This window comes from Scyliorhinus torazame, chromosome 14 (assembly GCF_047496885.1).
Source record: "Scyliorhinus torazame isolate Kashiwa2021f chromosome 14, sScyTor2.1, whole genome shotgun sequence".
Lineage (NCBI taxonomy): Eukaryota > Metazoa > Chordata > Chondrichthyes > Carcharhiniformes > Scyliorhinidae > Scyliorhinus > Scyliorhinus torazame.
Window position 1 is genome coordinate 134,887,898 of NC_092720.1, and position 17,024 is coordinate 134,904,921.

General features: G+C 50.9%; 1 protein-coding gene across 1 annotated transcript in view; it reads right to left on the bottom strand.

Annotated features, from left to right (window-relative positions):
• crocc2 (ciliary rootlet coiled-coil, rootletin family member 2) overlaps positions 1 to 17,024 on the bottom strand; it is a 432,771-nt gene that overhangs the window by 167,309 nt on the left and 248,438 nt on the right. Inside the window, exons 18-20 of the mRNA XM_072474929.1 lie at positions 16,384 to 16,577; positions 14,276 to 14,403; positions 240 to 409 (exon numbers count right to left, since the gene is read on the bottom strand). Of these exons, the coding sequence (XP_072331030.1) occupies positions 240 to 409; positions 14,276 to 14,403; positions 16,384 to 16,577 (492 nt within the window). The remainder of the gene's footprint in view (positions 1 to 239; positions 410 to 14,275; positions 14,404 to 16,383; positions 16,578 to 17,024) is intronic.

Here is a 17,024-nt window from a genome sequence, read left to right on the forward strand (position 1 = left end):
CCACCTAACCCATACATCTTTGGACTGTGGGAAGAAACCGGAGCACCCGGAGGAAACCCACGCATATACGGGGAGAATGTGCAGACTCCGCACAGACAGTGACCCAAGCCGGAATCGAACACGGGTCCCTGGCGCTGTGAAAGCAACAGTGCTAACCACTGTGCTACCCTGCCGCCCACACTCTTGACATCTCCACTGACACCTCTTCATCAAGTCATTGTTGTCTGAATGCTACATACCTTTTCTTTCCGGAGGTGTTCAACGTCCTCCTCATGGACCAGTTTTTCATTTTTCAGTGAGATCTGTGCCTCTTGCTCCACTTGACTCAGTTTCTGTTGCAGCAGATCTTTATCTCGTTCAACGTTGATCAGCTGCAGCTCCATTTCCTTACGCACAATACCAATCTCCGCTGAAATGCACAAAGGAATGCGAGTCACCTCACTGTGAAACAGCAAAGTTCAGAGATGTTCAATCATACACCACACCTGGATTCTGACACAAGTGTGAAGCAGCTAGGTACAACAAGATAGGTCTCAGTTAGTTGAGGATGTAGCGAATCTGAGTATGGTAGGATAGGTGTCACTGGTTGAAGGTGCAGTGTATTTGGGGGCAGTAAGACCACGTGGGAATCATCGATTGATCCCCCTGTAGGGTTTGTGGTGTAAGAGTTCCCGTATCGAGCGGGCGGAGGCTTAAATACTGTGACCCACACCCGGACCGGCAGCTCCCAATGGTCCGGGCTGTTACTGCTCTTGTACGCAAGGTTGCGGCTCTTATTCTGTTGAGAATTAATTAAACCTTTGTTTTGCTGAGCCTGGCCTCGGCTGGAGTCATTACATTGGCAATGAGGAGTAAGAACGGGATTCCAAGCAGCCGTTAAAACAAGAAGACAACTATGGTAAGGAAAGAAAACAGAAATGCCCTTCTTTGGTAACCATGATGTGGAGATGCCGGTGTTGGTCTGGGGTGAGCACAGTACGAAGTCTTACAACACCAGGTTAAAGTCCAACAGGTTTGTTTCGATGTCACTAGCTATCGGAGCGCTGCTCCTTCCTCAGGTGAATGAAGAGGTATGTTCCAGAAACACATATATAGACAGATTCAAAGATGCCAAACAATGCTTGGAATGCGACCATTAGCAGGTGATTAAATCCTTACAGATCCAGAGATGGGGTAACCCCAGGTTAAAGAGGTGTGAATTGTGTCAAGCCAGGACAGTTGGTAGGATTTCGCAGGCCAGATGGTGGGGGATGAATGTAATGCGACATGAATCCCAGGTCCCGGTTGAGGCCACACTCATGTGTGCGGAACTTGGCTATAAGTTTCTGCTCGGCGATTCTGCATTGTCGCGCGTCCTGAAGGCCGCCTTGGAGAACGCTTACCCGGAGATCAGAGGCTGAATGCCCTTGACTGCTGAAGTGTTCCCCGACTGGAAGGGAACATTCCTGCCTGGTGATTGTTGCGCGATGTCCGTTCATTCGTTGTCGCAGCCTCTGCATGGTCTCGCCAATGTACCACGCTTCAGGACATCCTTTCCTGCAGCGTATAAGGTAGACTCTGATCTCCGGGTAAGCGTTCTCCAAGGCGGCCTTCAGGACGCGCGACAACGCAGAATCGCCGAGCAGAAACATATAGCCAAGTTCCGCACACATGAGTGTGGCCTCAACCGGGACCTGGGATTCATGTCGCATTACATTCATCCCCCACCATCTGGCCTGCGAAATCCTACCAACTGTCCTGGCTTGACACAATTCACACCTCTTTAACCTGGGGTTACCCCATCTCTGGATCTGTAAAGATTTAATCACCTGCTAATGGTCGCATTCCAAGCATTGTTTGGCATCTTTGAATCTGTCTATATATGTGTTTCTGGAACATACCTCTTCATTCACCTGAGGAATGAGCAGCGCTCCGAAAGCTAGTGACATCGAAACAAACCTGTTGGACTTTAACCTGGTGTTGTAAGACTTCGTACTCTTCTTTGGTAAATTAGAGCTGTATGGTGCTAACGTAGAAGACTGTGCCCAGTATGCTGAACGCATGCACCAACAACATTGAAGGGGATGAAAAGCCCAAAGGAAATGTTCCTGACTGTGTGCGGGGCCCTGATGTTTATCATCATAAAAATCCTCACTTTGCAAGTGGCTTCCAACTCCAAAACGTTCGACAACCTCATAGAATTAGTGGTAAATCACTCTGGCCCGAAGCTGTCAATCATTCTCCTACATTACTGTTTTAATACGGCCGGGAGAACCCTGGGGGAACCCGTTAGAGAATTCCTTAGCATGTTGTGGAAATTGGCAGAGCATTGTGAATTTGGCATGTCCCTGTCAGAGATGCTACGCGTTAGACTGGTGTGTGGAATTAATAATGTCGCAACTAAAAAGAAACTGCTGGCTAACCTAGACTTGAAAAATACCATTGAGATAGCCTTGGCCCTGGAGAACGCTGAAAAAGGGGCTATGGAACGTCAAGGGACACCGGACATAACATTCTCAGGATGGGAGAGGAAGAGACCTCGCATAGAGCAGCCACGTTTAAATTGAGGCACCCATGTGCACCGTCCATTAGCGACCCTATATCCATAGGGATACCCTGGTGGTCTAAGAAACAACAAGATAACTCCAGATGTACCCTAGAAACCTCACCGGAGGAATTGCAAGTGTCAGCCGCTGGACTTTTGTAAATGCTGCAGAAGGACACGACCGACGCAAGGCTGCTGGAATCAGCAATGCACATACCACCCAGGCAAGAAGCCATAGCCAACTCCGGCTCATGCCTTGCAGGTGTACCAGTTTCCAGATGAAGGGACAACGCAGTTGAACTGTATCGTCACAACCAAAGTCACCCCCAAAAGAATAAGGCTACTTGTGACTTGTCATTCCTTAGAGATAGAGGTAGACATGGGAGCTGCTATCTGCATCATTGGTGAACAGACATTCAATTCCCTCCAAACGGGTATCCTGCCCTTAAACCTAAGTGATATCAGAGCCAGGCTAGCCATGCATACAGGGAAACCTCTGCAAATTAAGGTGATCACTACCACCCTGGTAATCAATAGACAGCAGTTGGCTCGACTCCCTCTCATAGTCATACGAGATTTAGAATCAAGTTTCATGGGCATAGATTGACTCCAGAAGATTCTCCTTCCCGCCGCACCTGTTTTCTGGTGTGGCGCGCCCTCGCTGGCAGCGGGATCCTCCGCCCCGGTAGCCGACCAATGAGGTTTTCCATTGTGGGCACCCCCCTGCTGTTGCGAAATCCATGGGCGTGAGTCCGCTGCCGGCAAAGCGGAGGATCCCGCCGACGGAGAATCCAGCCCCAGATGTCTACACGTCCAGGACCCTGATGGATTCACAGAGGTGCTACTCACAAATTGAGAAGCAGTGTTTTGCAGTAATCTTCCGTGTTAAAACGTTTTACCAGTATGTCCACGGCCGCCATTTTGTGACAGTGACAGACCGCGACCCTTTGCTGGGCCTCTTCAAAGAGGATAGGGCAATTTCTCTCATTGCTTCGGCCCGGGTGCAATGTTGGATCTTGTATTGGCAGCTGACAAATACTCCCTTGAACACCACCCTGGAGTGCAAAGAGCCAATGCAGACATCTTGAGTTGCCTCCCACTGCCCACAAGCCTAGCCCCATTGTCGGTGTTGGAAGTGGTCACCATGTCCTTAAATTCTTTGGAAACCTTGCTGGTATCTGCAAAACAGATTAAGGCTTGGACACAGATGGACCCTACATTATCCAAATTGAGACACATGATCCTCAATGGCGGGAACCGAGGCCACCTCCCTGATGACATGAAGCCCAACTTCACAAAAAGAGAAGAACTGAGTGTCAAGAATGGTAATAGCCTTTGCAGATCCCTGGTAATCGTCCGCCACCCAGGTCAGAGCCACATCCTAATGGAACTGCACACCAGTCATTCTGGGGCCTCCAAAATGAAGATGGTCGCGATGAGCTATGTCAGGTGGCTCGGGCTCAACTCGGATATTCAGGACCTGGTAAATCAACACACCTAATGACAGCAGAACCAGAAACTCCCCTCATTCGGCCTCCCTACACCCATGGGAATGGCCAGAGAGACCATGGGTATGGGTATATGACGACTTCGCTGGTCCGATTTCAGGTTCTATGAATGAAATGAAATGAAAATCACTTATTGTCACAAATAGGCTTCAAATGAAGTTACTGTGAAAAGCCCCTAGTCGCCACATTCCGGCGCCTCTTCGGGGAGGCTATGGGAATTGAACCGTGCTGCTGGTCTGCCTTGGTCTGCTTTCAAAGCCAGCGATTTAGCCCAGTGTGCATGTTCCTAATCATGATAGATGCCCATTCTAAATGGCTGGAAGCACACTGCATGGCCTCTACAACGTCTCACGTTACGGTCAAGAAACTTCGGCAGTAACAATGGCTCTGCTCCATGGGATGGAGGATGATGACAAACCGCTTTGCGATGAGCTCTTGTGTTACACATCATTTGGCAATGTCCGATTCCTGCCCACGGTAGAACTTTCCACTGTCTATGTGGGTGGCCTGTGCATGCGAGCTGGCCATTCCATCACATGGTTCTATCGGATCCCTGGGGTGGGGACAGTCGGTGAGCCCAGGCCACCCATCGGGTCTACCCATTCCACCCCCACAACGCTTGCCCATTCCCCCCCATGGCCAGCCCAGACTAGCCCACCCCTCACACCCACCAGACAGAGTACAGAGGCAGGTTGTAAAGGTGGCAACAGGTTTGTAATGTGGACAGATATACAGATTTGTGCCCTAGCCCCTGTAACTAAACTGTGCTCTGCACCAGAGTCCACTTAACTAGTGTCTAACTTCCTGACCACACAGGCCCCAACACTATCCTCAAATGGTACAGCAGGAGTAGAGGCTGCTTGCTGTGCTTCCCGCCCTGCGACCGATAGCGGGCGTCTTCTGTGATGACCGGGCCTGGATGGGCCCGGCTGCTGCTTGGGTGTCCTGGGTGATGTATTGCTGTCCTGCTCTCCCCGCAGCCCACCAGATGCACCAGAGACAGGAGGGTGGAGAGTCGGAGGTGCTGAGGTGTTCCGGCACCTCCCCTACAGGAGTTGCCGGCATGGGCACCATCACCTCCTCCTCCCTCGGGGTGTCCGATGGCCCTCCGAGATACTCCATGGGACAGGTGAGCGAGGGGAGCTATCCCCTGAGGTACCCCCGCGACCTAGCACAGCCAGTCCTGTAGGCCTGCTCTGGTCTCGATCAGGATCTGCATGTTCACAGCCATGGAGCACAGGGAGTGGACCATCTCCGTCTGGGACTGTGCCGCATCACCCATTAACTGTACCACCACCTTCTGGGTTATTGTCACGCTGCGATTGCGCCATCTCCCTCCGGAACTGGGCCTATCCCTCTGTGTCTGTGCCACATTGGCCAGTGTCCTGGGCACTGCCGCTGACGTTCCCAGCCATGGCCTGTTGTGACTGGGCCACGCTCAGGAGGGCCAGTGCGATTTCCAGGAGGTGCTGGGACATGGTCGCCTGTGAGGCGGCAACCCTGTCCTGGGCCTCAGCCACCGCCTGCACAGAATGCCGCAGGCCTTGGACTTGCTGATCCATAGCCAAAACCGTTCCCCCCAATGACTCCACCACGTGCGGTGTTGGCCTGGGTGGCACGCATTGTTGGCACCACCTCCTGCTACTGCATGTGGTTGGACTCCTCCACTTGCACCTGCAGGTGCCGGATGCTCGGCGGTAACCGCTCATCTAGTTCCTGGCTCTGTGACTGAATCTCCACTATGGATGGGACTGTCTGTTCCAGAAGCTCAAGACCCATCTGTATGGCAGCTAGTCCCTGGGGCCAGCCTGCCCTCCGATCGTCCGCACCCTCTGGTGTTCCTACCTCCACCTATTGTACCTGATCAACTCTGTGAGCACCAGATAGTGTCCCGGGTGCCTCTTCACTAACATCCCCAACCGAGGTGAGTGTCTCTGCGATGGTGGAGGGTGTTGGAGACAGCTGTGACGGAAAATCACTGTCATCCTCTGACCCGAGCTCCAAGGTCTCCTGAGTCTCAGATGGAGGGCTGGTGTCCGAACTGCTCTCCTTGTCTGTGCTTGGCTCACAGGGGGGCCCCAGCTGTGGCACTGACTGGGGATGGGGGATGCAAGATGGACCCAGCCCATCAGCAGCAGGTCCTGCAAGACACGAGAGAAGACGCATGATTAGACTGCAGGCCAGGAGTGAAGTGGGGGTGGGCGTGTGGGTGGTGGTTTTGGCGTGCGGGTGGTGTGGGGGTAAGGGTGGTAGGGGAAGTTGGCACACATGTCACAGGGAACCGGGACTCAGCAGGGTCTCACTTCTTTGCCCACAGCTGAGCTCCACCTCGGCGACCTCCCGTTCCTCCGGGCCACCGACCACGTCCAGCGCTCGGCCATGGTGAGAGGCCACAGGTCCGCCGGTGCCCCTCCTGTCGATTTCGGCGTGAGAACAGCTGGTGAGTCAGTTTCAGCGGGAGCAGTGCGGAAGTGGTTGCTGGGAGGTAAATCTGTCCTTTAAAAGCACTTGTCTTTGCAGGGGCAGGCCAGTCGATTTCGGCGGGAGAATCAGCTGGTGAGTCAGTTTCAGCGGGAGCAGTGCGGAAGTGGTTGCTGGGAGGTAAGTCTGTCCTTTAAAAGCACTTGTCTTTGCAGGGGCAGGCCAGTCGATTTCGGCGTGAGAACAGCGGGTGAGTCAGTTTCAGCGGGAGCAGTGCGGAAGTGGTTGCTGGGAGGTAAGTCTGTCCTTTAAAAGCACTTGTCTTTGCAGGGGCAGGCCAGTCGATTTCGGCGTGAGAACAGCTGGTGAGTCAGTTTCAGCGGGAGCAGTGCGGAAGTGGTTGCTGGGAGGTAAGTCTGTCCTTTAAAAGCACTTGTCTTTGCAGGGGCAGGCCAGTCGATTTCGGCGGGAGAATCAGCTGGTGAGTCAGTTTCAGCGGGAGCAGTGCGGAAGTGGTTGCTGGGAGGTAAGTCTGTCCTTTAAAAGCACTTGTCTTTGCAGGGGCAGGCCAGTCGATTTCGGCGTGAGAACAGCTGGTGAGTCAGTTTCAGCGGGAGCAGTGCAGAAGTGGTTGCTGGGAGGTAAGTCTGTCCTTTAAAAGCACTTGTCTTTGCAGGGGCAGGCCAGTCGATTTCGGCGGGAGAATCAGCTGGTGAGTCAGTTTCAGCGGGAGCAGTGCGGAAGTGGTTGCTGGGAGGTAAGTCTGTCCTTTAAAAGCACTTGTCTTTGCAGGGGCAGGCCAGTCGATTTCGGCGTGAGAACAGCTGGTGAGTCAGTTTCAGCGGGAGCAGTGCGGAAGTGGTTGCTGGGAGGTAAGTCTGTCCTTTAAAAGCACTTGTCTTTGCAGGGGCAGGCCAGTCGATTTCGGCGTGAGAACAGCTGGTGAGTCAGTTTCAGCGGGAGCAGTGCGGAAGTGGTTGCTGGGAGGTAAGTCTGTCCTTTAAAAGCACTTGTCTTTGCAGGGGCAGGCCAGTCGATTTCGGCGTGAGAACAGCTGGTGAGTCAGTTTCAGCGGGAGCAGTGCGGAAGTGGTTGCTGGGAGGTAAGTCTGTCCTTTAAAAGCACTTGTCTTTGCAGGGGCAGGCCAGTCGATTTTGGCGTGAGAACAGCTGGTGAGTCAGTTTCAGCGGGAGCAGTGCGGAAGTGGTTGCTGGGAGGTAAGTCTGTCCTTTAAAAGCACTTGTCTTTGCAGGGGCAGGCCAGTCGATTTCGGCGGGAGAATCAGCTGGTGAGTCAGTTTCAGCGGGAGCAGTGCGGAAGTGGTTGCTGGGAGGTAAGTCTGTCCTTTAAAAGCACTTGTCTTTGCAGGGGCAGGCCAGTCAATTTCGGCGTGAGAACAGCTGGTGAGTCAGTTTCAGCGGGAGCAGTGCGGAAGTGGTTGCTGGGAGGTAAGTCTGTCCTTTAAAAGCACTTGTCTTTGCAGTGGCAGGCCAGTCGATTTCAGCGGGAGAATCAGCTGGTGAGTCAGTTTCAGCGGGAGCAGTGCGGAAGTGGTTGCTGGGAGGTAAGTCTGTCCTTTAAAAGCACTTGTCTTTGCAGGGGCAGGCCAGTCGATTTCGGCGGGAGACTCAGCTGGTGAGTCAGTTTCAGCGGGAGCAGTGCGGAAGTGGTTGCTGGGAGGTAAGTCTGTCCTTTAAAAGCACTTGTCTTTGCAGGGGCAGGCCAGTCGATTTCGGCGTGAGAACAGCTGGTGAGTCAGTTTCAGCGGGAGCAGTGCGGAAGTGGTTGCTGGGAGGTAAGTCTGTCCTTTAAAAGCACTTGTCTTTGCAGGGGCAGGCCAGTCGATTTCGGCGGGAGAATCAGCTGGTGAGTCAGTTTCAGCGGGAGCAGTGCGGAAGTGGTTGCTGGGAGGTAAGTCTGTCCTTTAAAAGCACTTGTCTTTGCAGGGGCAGGCCAGTCGATTTTGGCGGGAGTGGAGCTGGCTGGTTAGTCAATTTCAGCAGGAGCTGAGAATTTTTTTTTTTTTTTTTTTAAATTAGTGTTTTAGGCGGGAACAGGAAGTCGACCCGCGGACGTCTGGGAAGACCCTCACCAATAAATTCTGGTGGAGAGGAAACCCGAGACACTACACGTGTAGTGTCTCCCACCCGCCCTCCTCCTCTAACCTAATAATAAAACCCATTGGTCTGAGGTAAGAACCATATTTTATTATATTATTATTATTTTTTATAAAAAATTTAATTTAGTTGTTAGCCAGATCTTGGTAGAAAGTTAGAGGAATGGCAGGGAAGGGAGTGCAATGTTCCTCCTGCAGGATGTTTGAGGTGAGGGATGCAGTTAGTGTCCCTGCTGATTTTACCTGCAGGAAGTGCTGCCATCTCCAGCTCCTCCAAGACCGAGTTAGGGAACTGGAGCTGGAGTTGGAAGAACTTCGGATCATTCGGGAGGCAGAAGGGGTCATAGATAGCAGCTTCAGGGAATTAGTTACACCAAAGATTGGAGATAGGTTGGTAACTGTAAGAGGGACTGGGAAAAAGCAGTCAGTGCAGGGATCCCCTGCGGTCGTTCCCCTGAGAAACAAGTATACCGCTTTGGATACTTGTGGGGGGGGACTTACCAGGGGTAAGCCATGGGGTACGGGCCTCTGGCACGGAGTCTGTCCCTGTTGCTCAGAAGGGAAGGGGGGAGAGGAGCAGAGCATTAGTAATTGGGGACTCTATAGTCAGGGGCACAGATAGGAGATTTTGTGGGAGCGTGAGAGACTCACGTTTGGTATGTTGCCTCCCAGGTGCAAGGGTACGTGATGTCTCGGATCGTGTTTTCCGGGTCCTTAGTGGGGAGGGGGAGCAGCCCCAAGTCGTGGTCCACATTGGCACTAACGACATAGGTAGGAAAGGGGACAAGGATGTCAGGCAGGCTTTCAGGGAGCTAGGATGGAAGCTCAGAACTAGAACAAACAGAGTTGTTATCTCTGGGTTGTTGCCAGTGCCACGTGATAGTGAGATGAGGAATAGGGAGAGAGAGCATTTAAACACGTGGCTACAGGGATGGTGCAGGCGGGAGGGATTCAGATTTCTGGATAACTGGGGCTCTTTCTGGGGAAGGTGGGACCTCTACAGACAGGATGGTCTACATCTGAACCTGAGGGGCACAAATATCCTGGGGGGGAGATTTGTTAGTGCTCTTTGGGGGGGTTTAAACTAATGCAGCAGGGGCATGGGAACCTGGATTGTAGTTTTAGGGTAAGGGAGAATGAGAGTATAGAGGTCAGGAGCACAGATTTGACGTCGCAGGAGGGGGCCAGTGTTCAGGTAGGTGGTTTGAAGTGTGTCTACTTCAATGCCAGGAGTATACGAAACAAGGTAGGGGAACTGGCAGCATGGGTTGGTACCTGGGACTTCGATGTTGTTGCCATTTCGGAGACATGGATAGAGCAGGGACAGGAATGGATGTTGCAGGTTCCGGGGTTTAGGTGTTTTAGTAAGCTCAGAGAAGGAGGCAAAAGAGGGGGAGGTGTGGCGCTGCTAGTCAAGAGCAGTATTACGGTGGCGGAGAGGATGCTAGATGGGGACTCTTCTTCCGAGGTAGTATGGGCTGAAGTTAGAAACAGGAAAGGAGAGGTCACCCTGTTGGGAGTTTTTTATAGGCCTCCTAATAGTTCTAGGGATGTAGAGGAAAGGATGGCGAAGATGATTCTGGATAAGAGCGAAAGTAACAGGGTAGTTATTATGGGAGACTTTAACTTTCCAAATATTGACTGGAAAAGATATAGTTCGAGTACAATAGATGGGTCGTTTTTTGTACAGTGTGTGCAGGAGGGTTTCCTGAAACAATATGTTGACAGGCCAACAAGAGGCGAGGCCACGTTGGATTTGGTTTTGGGTAATGAACCAGGCCAGGTGTTGGATTTGGAGGTAGGAGAGCACTTTGGGGACAGTGACCACAATTCGGTGACGTTTACGTTAATGATGGAAAGGGATAAGTATACACCGCAGGGCAAGAGTTATAGCTGGGGGAAGGGCAATTATGATGCCATTAGACGTGACTTGGGGGGGATAAGGTGGAGAAGTAGGCTGCAAGTGTTGGGCACACTGGATAAGTGGGGCTTGTTCAAGGATCAGCTACTGCGTGTTCTTGATAAGTATGTACCGGTCAGACAGGGAGGAAGGCGTCGAGCGAGGGAACCGTGGTTTACCAAGGAAGTGGAATCTCTTGTTAAGAGGAAGAAGGAGGCCTATGTGAAGATGAGGTGTGAAGTTTCGGTTGGGGCGATGGATAGTTACAAGGTAGCGAGGAAGGATCTAAAGAGAGAGCTAAGACGAGCAAGGAGGGGACATGAGAAGTATTTGGCAGGAAGGATCAAGGAAAACCCAAAAGCTTTCTATAGGTATGTCAGGAATAAGCGAATGACTAGGGAAAGAGTAGGACCAGTCAAGGACAGGGATGGAAAATTGTGTGTGGAGTCTGAAGAGATAGGCGAGATACTAAATGAATATTTTTCGTCAGTATTCACTCAGGAAAAAGATAATGTTGTGGAGGAGAATGCTGAGCCCCAGGCTAATAGAATAGATGGCATTGAGGTACGTAGGGAAGAGGTGTTGGCAATTCTGGACAGGCTGAAAATAGATAAGTCCCCGGGACCTGATGGGATTTATCCTAGGATTCTCTGGGAGGCCAGGGAAGGGATTGCTGGACCTTTGGCTTTGATTTTTATGTCATCATTGGCTACAGGAATAGTGCCAGAGGACTGGAGGACAGCAAATGTGGTCCCTTTGTTCAAAAAGGGGAGCAGAGACAACCCCGGCAACTATAGACCGGTGAGCCTCACGTCTGTAGTGGGTAAAGTCTTGGAGGGGATTATAAGAGACAAGATTTATAATCATCTAGATAGGAATAATATGATCAGGGATAGTCAGCATGGCTTTGTGAAGGGTAGGTCATGCCTCACAAACCTTATTGAGTTCTTTGAGAAGGTGACTGAACAGGTAGACGAGGGTAGATCAGTTGATGTGGTGTATATGGATTTCAGCAAAGCGTTTGATAAGGTTCCCCACGGTAGGCTATTGCAAAAAATACGGAGACTGGGGATTGAGGGTGATTTAGAGATGTGGATCAGAAATTGGCTAGCTGAAAGAAGACAGAGGGTGGTGGTTGATGGGAAATGTTCAGAATGGAGTACAGTCACAAGTGGAGTACCACAAGGATCTGTTCTGGGGCCGTTGCTGTTTGTCATTTTTATCAATGTAATGGAACTGTAATGAACAATACAAGGAGCCCCCTAACCTCAAAAATTAGAGGAAGGCGCAGAAGGGTGGGTGAGTAAATTTGCAGACGATATTAAAGTCGGTGGTGTTGTCGATAGTGTGGAAGGATGTAGCAGGTTACAGAGGGATATAGATAAGCTGCAGAGCTGGGCTGAGAGGTGGCAAATGTAGTTTAATGTAGAGAAGTGTGAGGTGATTCACTTTGGAAGGAATAACAGGAATGCGGAATATTTGGCTCATGGTAAAGTTCTTGAAAGTGTGGATGAGCAGAGGGATCTAGGTGTCCATGTACATAGATCCCTGAAAGTTGCCACCCAGGTTGATAGGGTTGTGAAGAAGGCCTATGGAGTGTTGGCCTTTATTGGTCGAGGGATTGAGTTCCGGAGTCGTTGCAGCTGTACAGAACTCTGGTACGGCCGCATTTGGAGTATTGCGTACAGTTCTGGTCACCGCATTATAGGAAGGACGTGGAGGCTTTGGAGCGGGTGCAGAGGAGATTTACCAGGATGTTGCCTGGTATGGAGGGAAAATCTTATGAGGAAAGGCTGATGGACTTGAGGTTGTTTTCGTTGGAGAGAAGAAGGTTAAGAGGAGACTTAATAGAGGCATACAAAATGATCAGGGGGTTGGATAGGGTGGACAGTGAGAGCCTTCTCCCGCGGATGGATATGGCTGGCACGAGGGGACATAACTTTAAACTGAGGGGTAATAGATATAGGACAGAGGTCAGAGGTAGGTTCTTTACGCAAAGAGTAGTGAGGCCGTGGAATGCCCGACCTGCTACAGTAGTGAACTCGCCAACATTGAGGGCATTTAAAAGTTTATTGGATAAACATATGGATGATAATGGCATAGTGTAGGTTAGATGGCTTTTGTTTCGGTGCAACATCGTGGGCCGAAGGGCCTGTACTGCGCTGTATTGTTCTATGTTCTATGTTCTATGTCTCCACCCGCTCTCGGCGGTTGTACGCGGCCTTCACCTGGAGGGATTGGGGAAACAGAAGAGGACAGTGTTCGACAGTCCGCCCGACGCATACAGCCCAGGGAGTAAGTAGCTGGTGGCATCAGTGGTGAGGGCACCTGGCCATGGCGGCTGGCATGGGTGTGGTGAAAACAGGTTACTGCCAGGGGCACAGTGCTGCCAACTCGCCCTGGCCGCCCTGAGGAGATTGTGCAGTTTTTTCCGGCATTGCTGTCCCGACCGGACGGTGTTGCCCACAGAGCTCATGCCCTCTGCCACCTGCGCCCAGGCACAGCGAACGATGGCAGATGGCAGCCTCCTTCACAGGCCGGGGTACAGGGTCATCCTCTGCTTCGCCTCCACGTCCAACATGGTCTCCAGCTCGGCATCTTTAAACGTCGGGTCTGCCCTCCCTGCTGCCATCTTGTTGGCTGGGATGGTGTGTGTGGGGAGTGAAGTGTGTAAATGCAGCTGCAGCTTGTCAGCCTCCTGAGAGTGAATCACAAAACCGGTGAATCCGGCACCATTTCACATTAGATTCGATTGTGTTCCACCTGCCACAGGTGCTCGCCCCTTAGCAGTTGCGGAATCAGTCCAGGTGTGGCGGCAGTTTTTCTGTCGTGAAAGTCCACAAATTCTGCGTTGGATTCTCCGATTCTGAGGCTATGTCAGGAGCATGTGTCTAGTATTACGACCAAAAGGTCGGCGCCGCCCCCGCGCCGATGCTCCGCCTGATAGGGAGCTGGCAGCCGCGCCACATAAAAACCCCTGGCTTTCCCTGCAGACATGGACGGAGAATTGCCAGGTCTATGGTCGCGCAGGTGCATGACGGCGACCTGCAGCAATCGCCCCTTACAATATGGTGCCGGCCATGCGCGGACCCGCCCTGGCAGATAGTGCCCCCCTGTAACCGGCCTCGCCACCCCTGGACCACCCCCCACCAGTCCCCCCAGAACCCGCCGAAGCCCCCCTGGTCAGCGGAGCGGCTCTCCCCCCCCCCAACCCGACTGTGGCGGTGCTGTACACAGTTCACAATCGCCGCGCAAGGTTGACGAAACCTCAGACCACAAGTGATCCATGCCATCGGGAAGTCGGCCCATCGGGGGAGGGCCTTCAGGTGACGTTCTGAGGCCGTCCCAATGGCGTGTGGCCTACTCGGCGATGACATCATTATGGACAGGGCGGAGCATCCGAAAACAGGCACCGCCCCCGATTTCGGCGTCAAAAAGGGTTCGAGCCAGTCGCCGAATGCGATTTCGGCATCGTCAATTAGAGAATCCCACCCATAGTCTCAGAAATGGAGAATCCCGCCCAAGATGTTCGTTTGTTGGGTACAATGAGGTAAGGCACCATGAGCTGGTACAATACGCTATTGAGGGAGGAACTAAACATGTACTGGATCCTACCTGGACCTGAACTGTGGAATAAAAGAGTATAATTATCTTGATGGCTGTTATCCTTGACTGGGTGATCTCAGACATGTGATAAGCGATATGCACATACACAAATACACATTTTAGAATAGATAATTACATATAAAGCATAGACACGCACATACATATAAAACCCGAGACTTGTATAGTAGAACACACACAACCTAGAAGTGACTCCTTTGCAAGAAGAATGGTCTGGTTCTCTCCTTCCAGCTGTTCCTTACGGGTCTGCAGCTGTGAAACGAGTTGCTGAGATTCAAACATGTTGGTCTCCAAAGCTTCCTTATCAGCCCTGGAACAAAATAATATACAATAACTCAGAAAAACAGCAGGTTCATGATAAATAGTGAAAAACAGCCAGCCGTGGGGGCAAATCCTGTAATGGCCACTAAATCTCGCGAGATTTGCCCCGGCGAGATTTCAGTTTGGGATCCACTCCCCATCCTGATGACCCAATCAGATTCACACCCTGGAAGGACAAGAGGCTGATTAGCATATTTCAGCATACATTAGAATACAATTCACGGCTTGATGCCACATCTCTACATATCAGCCCACCCATCCGGCATGACGCCATGCCGGCACAAATCAAAACTGGTGTTCAAAAACAATAAACAGTCGCGATGACCACCCTGGGGATGCACAGGTATGTATAGCCCCTGGGTGGTGAGGGACATGCCCGCTGGCACCCTGCCACAGTGCCTGTGGAGTGTGCTGATGCTTTGTACAGGAGGGGGTGGTGTACCATTGACTTTGGGGTGAGGATGTGCCCCAATGCTTGTTTTGAGGAGAAACTCCCTGGTGCTTGTGGGGGTGGGGGGGGGGGGTCCTCTTTTTTGTGGGGAGGTGAGGACGGTTTCTATCCTGTGCAGATCGCCTGCCCTTTAATGATAGCGCCCGATCTCTGGGCCGGCTCTATCAAGCCCCAGCTCATTAGTGTGATGGCAAACCACACCTCCAGATTCCCTGACTACTGATAATCTGGAGTGAAAACACGGCTGTGACGCTGGAGAGCTGTACACTGGTCTTCAGTCAGAGACCGACACTCCGACAAATTTTAGGAAGACTCAACCTCATGTTGGAGTGACAAGTCAGACACAACTCTGGCTAATCCATGGAGGTTGGCTCTCGATCCGATCACCATGTTCTGGAGCCAGGTACTCGTGCCATTGCTAATATTGCCGGACATCACCCCTATCTCAGCTTATCTGCCGCTGAACCCTTCATGCAAGTATTTGTCACCTCCAGACATGGATTCTTTCAGTGCACCCCTGGCTGGTTGACCATGCTCTCCACTCTGCAAACTCGAGCTCATTCAAAATTCTGCAACCTGCGTTCACACTATTTGGGTTGCAATAACATGAAATACAACACATGGCTTTGTTCCTTCACTGCCGCCCATTTAAATACTCTTAATAATGCAATTCTGGCAAAATCAGTTTGTAATCCATCCACTTTTACACACTGGACTACTTCTTGAAAGTTGAATGGGATCAACCGAAGAATCCTCCCCCCACGTGGCCCACAGCTCAATCAACCAAGGTGGGCCAAAAGACTATATTGGATATCTAACATCAATGTAATGTTATGGGCCAGGCTTTAGAGAACCCCAAAATGCATCAAGGAGTTCATCTGATCCACAACTTTTAATAGATTGTGGTTATGGGGAGCACATGGGCCTACTCTGTAGGTGTGATGCAACAGAGAACTAAAGTACTTTTAAATTAAAACAATGTTTACTTATGAAACCAGTTAACACTTTATAAACCCACAGTAAACATCTTAACAACTATCAACACCAATCATCCCCACAGATACAATATTCTAGAAGTAACCCTTATTCTTTCCTTGCAACATCCATAAGACAAAAGACCCTTTTAACACAGAGATCAGGTTTAAATTCTCTACTGAGAGCAGTTATCACTTTGAAATCACCCAAATGATCTGGAGACAGTCTTTAGATTGCAGAGAGATCCTTATACAGCTGTTTGCTTTGCCTTCAGCTATCCAGCTCTCAAAACAAAACTAAAAACACCCTGTAACTGCCTGCTCAAAAACAAAAGTGAAAGACAGACAGCCCAGCTCCACCCACTCTCTGACATCACTGCAGCTATTTGATAAACACCCATTTCTTAAAGGTACATCCACTACAGCTATTTAATAAATACCCAGTTCTTAAAGGTTCTCTCACATGACAGTAACAAGTGGCAATTTTGTTGGAGATTCACATTAAATGTTTAAATTCGGCTCACACAGTCCCAGAATCCCCTACCTGAGACCAGCTACCTCCTCAGACAGGGCTCTGCTCTCCTTCTCTGCAGCCGTCAGCTGAACCACCAGGTTGGCTGTCTCCTTCATCAGTTCCTCCTTCTCCTTGCTGGCTCGGAGTAGTCCTTCGCTCTGAAGCTCCACATCCCGTTCTGTCTGGGACAGCTGTTCGTTCAGAGCCTGCTTCTGCCTGTTTACCTGCTCGGGGCAAAGTCGGAGTGAAATTAAAATAAGCATCAAGAAGAGCCGGAAAAGGACAAAAAGGCCACCAGTCTCCAAAGGGGACAGAACTGCTGGGGAATGGAATTTGACACTACAACTGTTGAGAGGTCAATCTGTCCCACCTGAGGCTTACAAATTTACAGAATCTTCCATTTTCAGTTAAACGTCCAACATTCACAAGTTTCTTTTTTACTTCAGTAAAGCTGACTTTGTAAATGAAGGAAGAGGCCATCTGAATTTTTAACTTAGTCATTCATGGGAAATGGGTGTTGCCCATTTCTCATTGCCCTTGAACTGAGTTGCTCGGGCCATCTCAGAGGGCATTGGAAAAGTCAACCACATTGCTGTGAGTCTGGAGTAATATGTAGGCCAGACCAGGTGAGGATGGCAGATTTCCTTCCCTAAAGAACATCAGTGAACCAG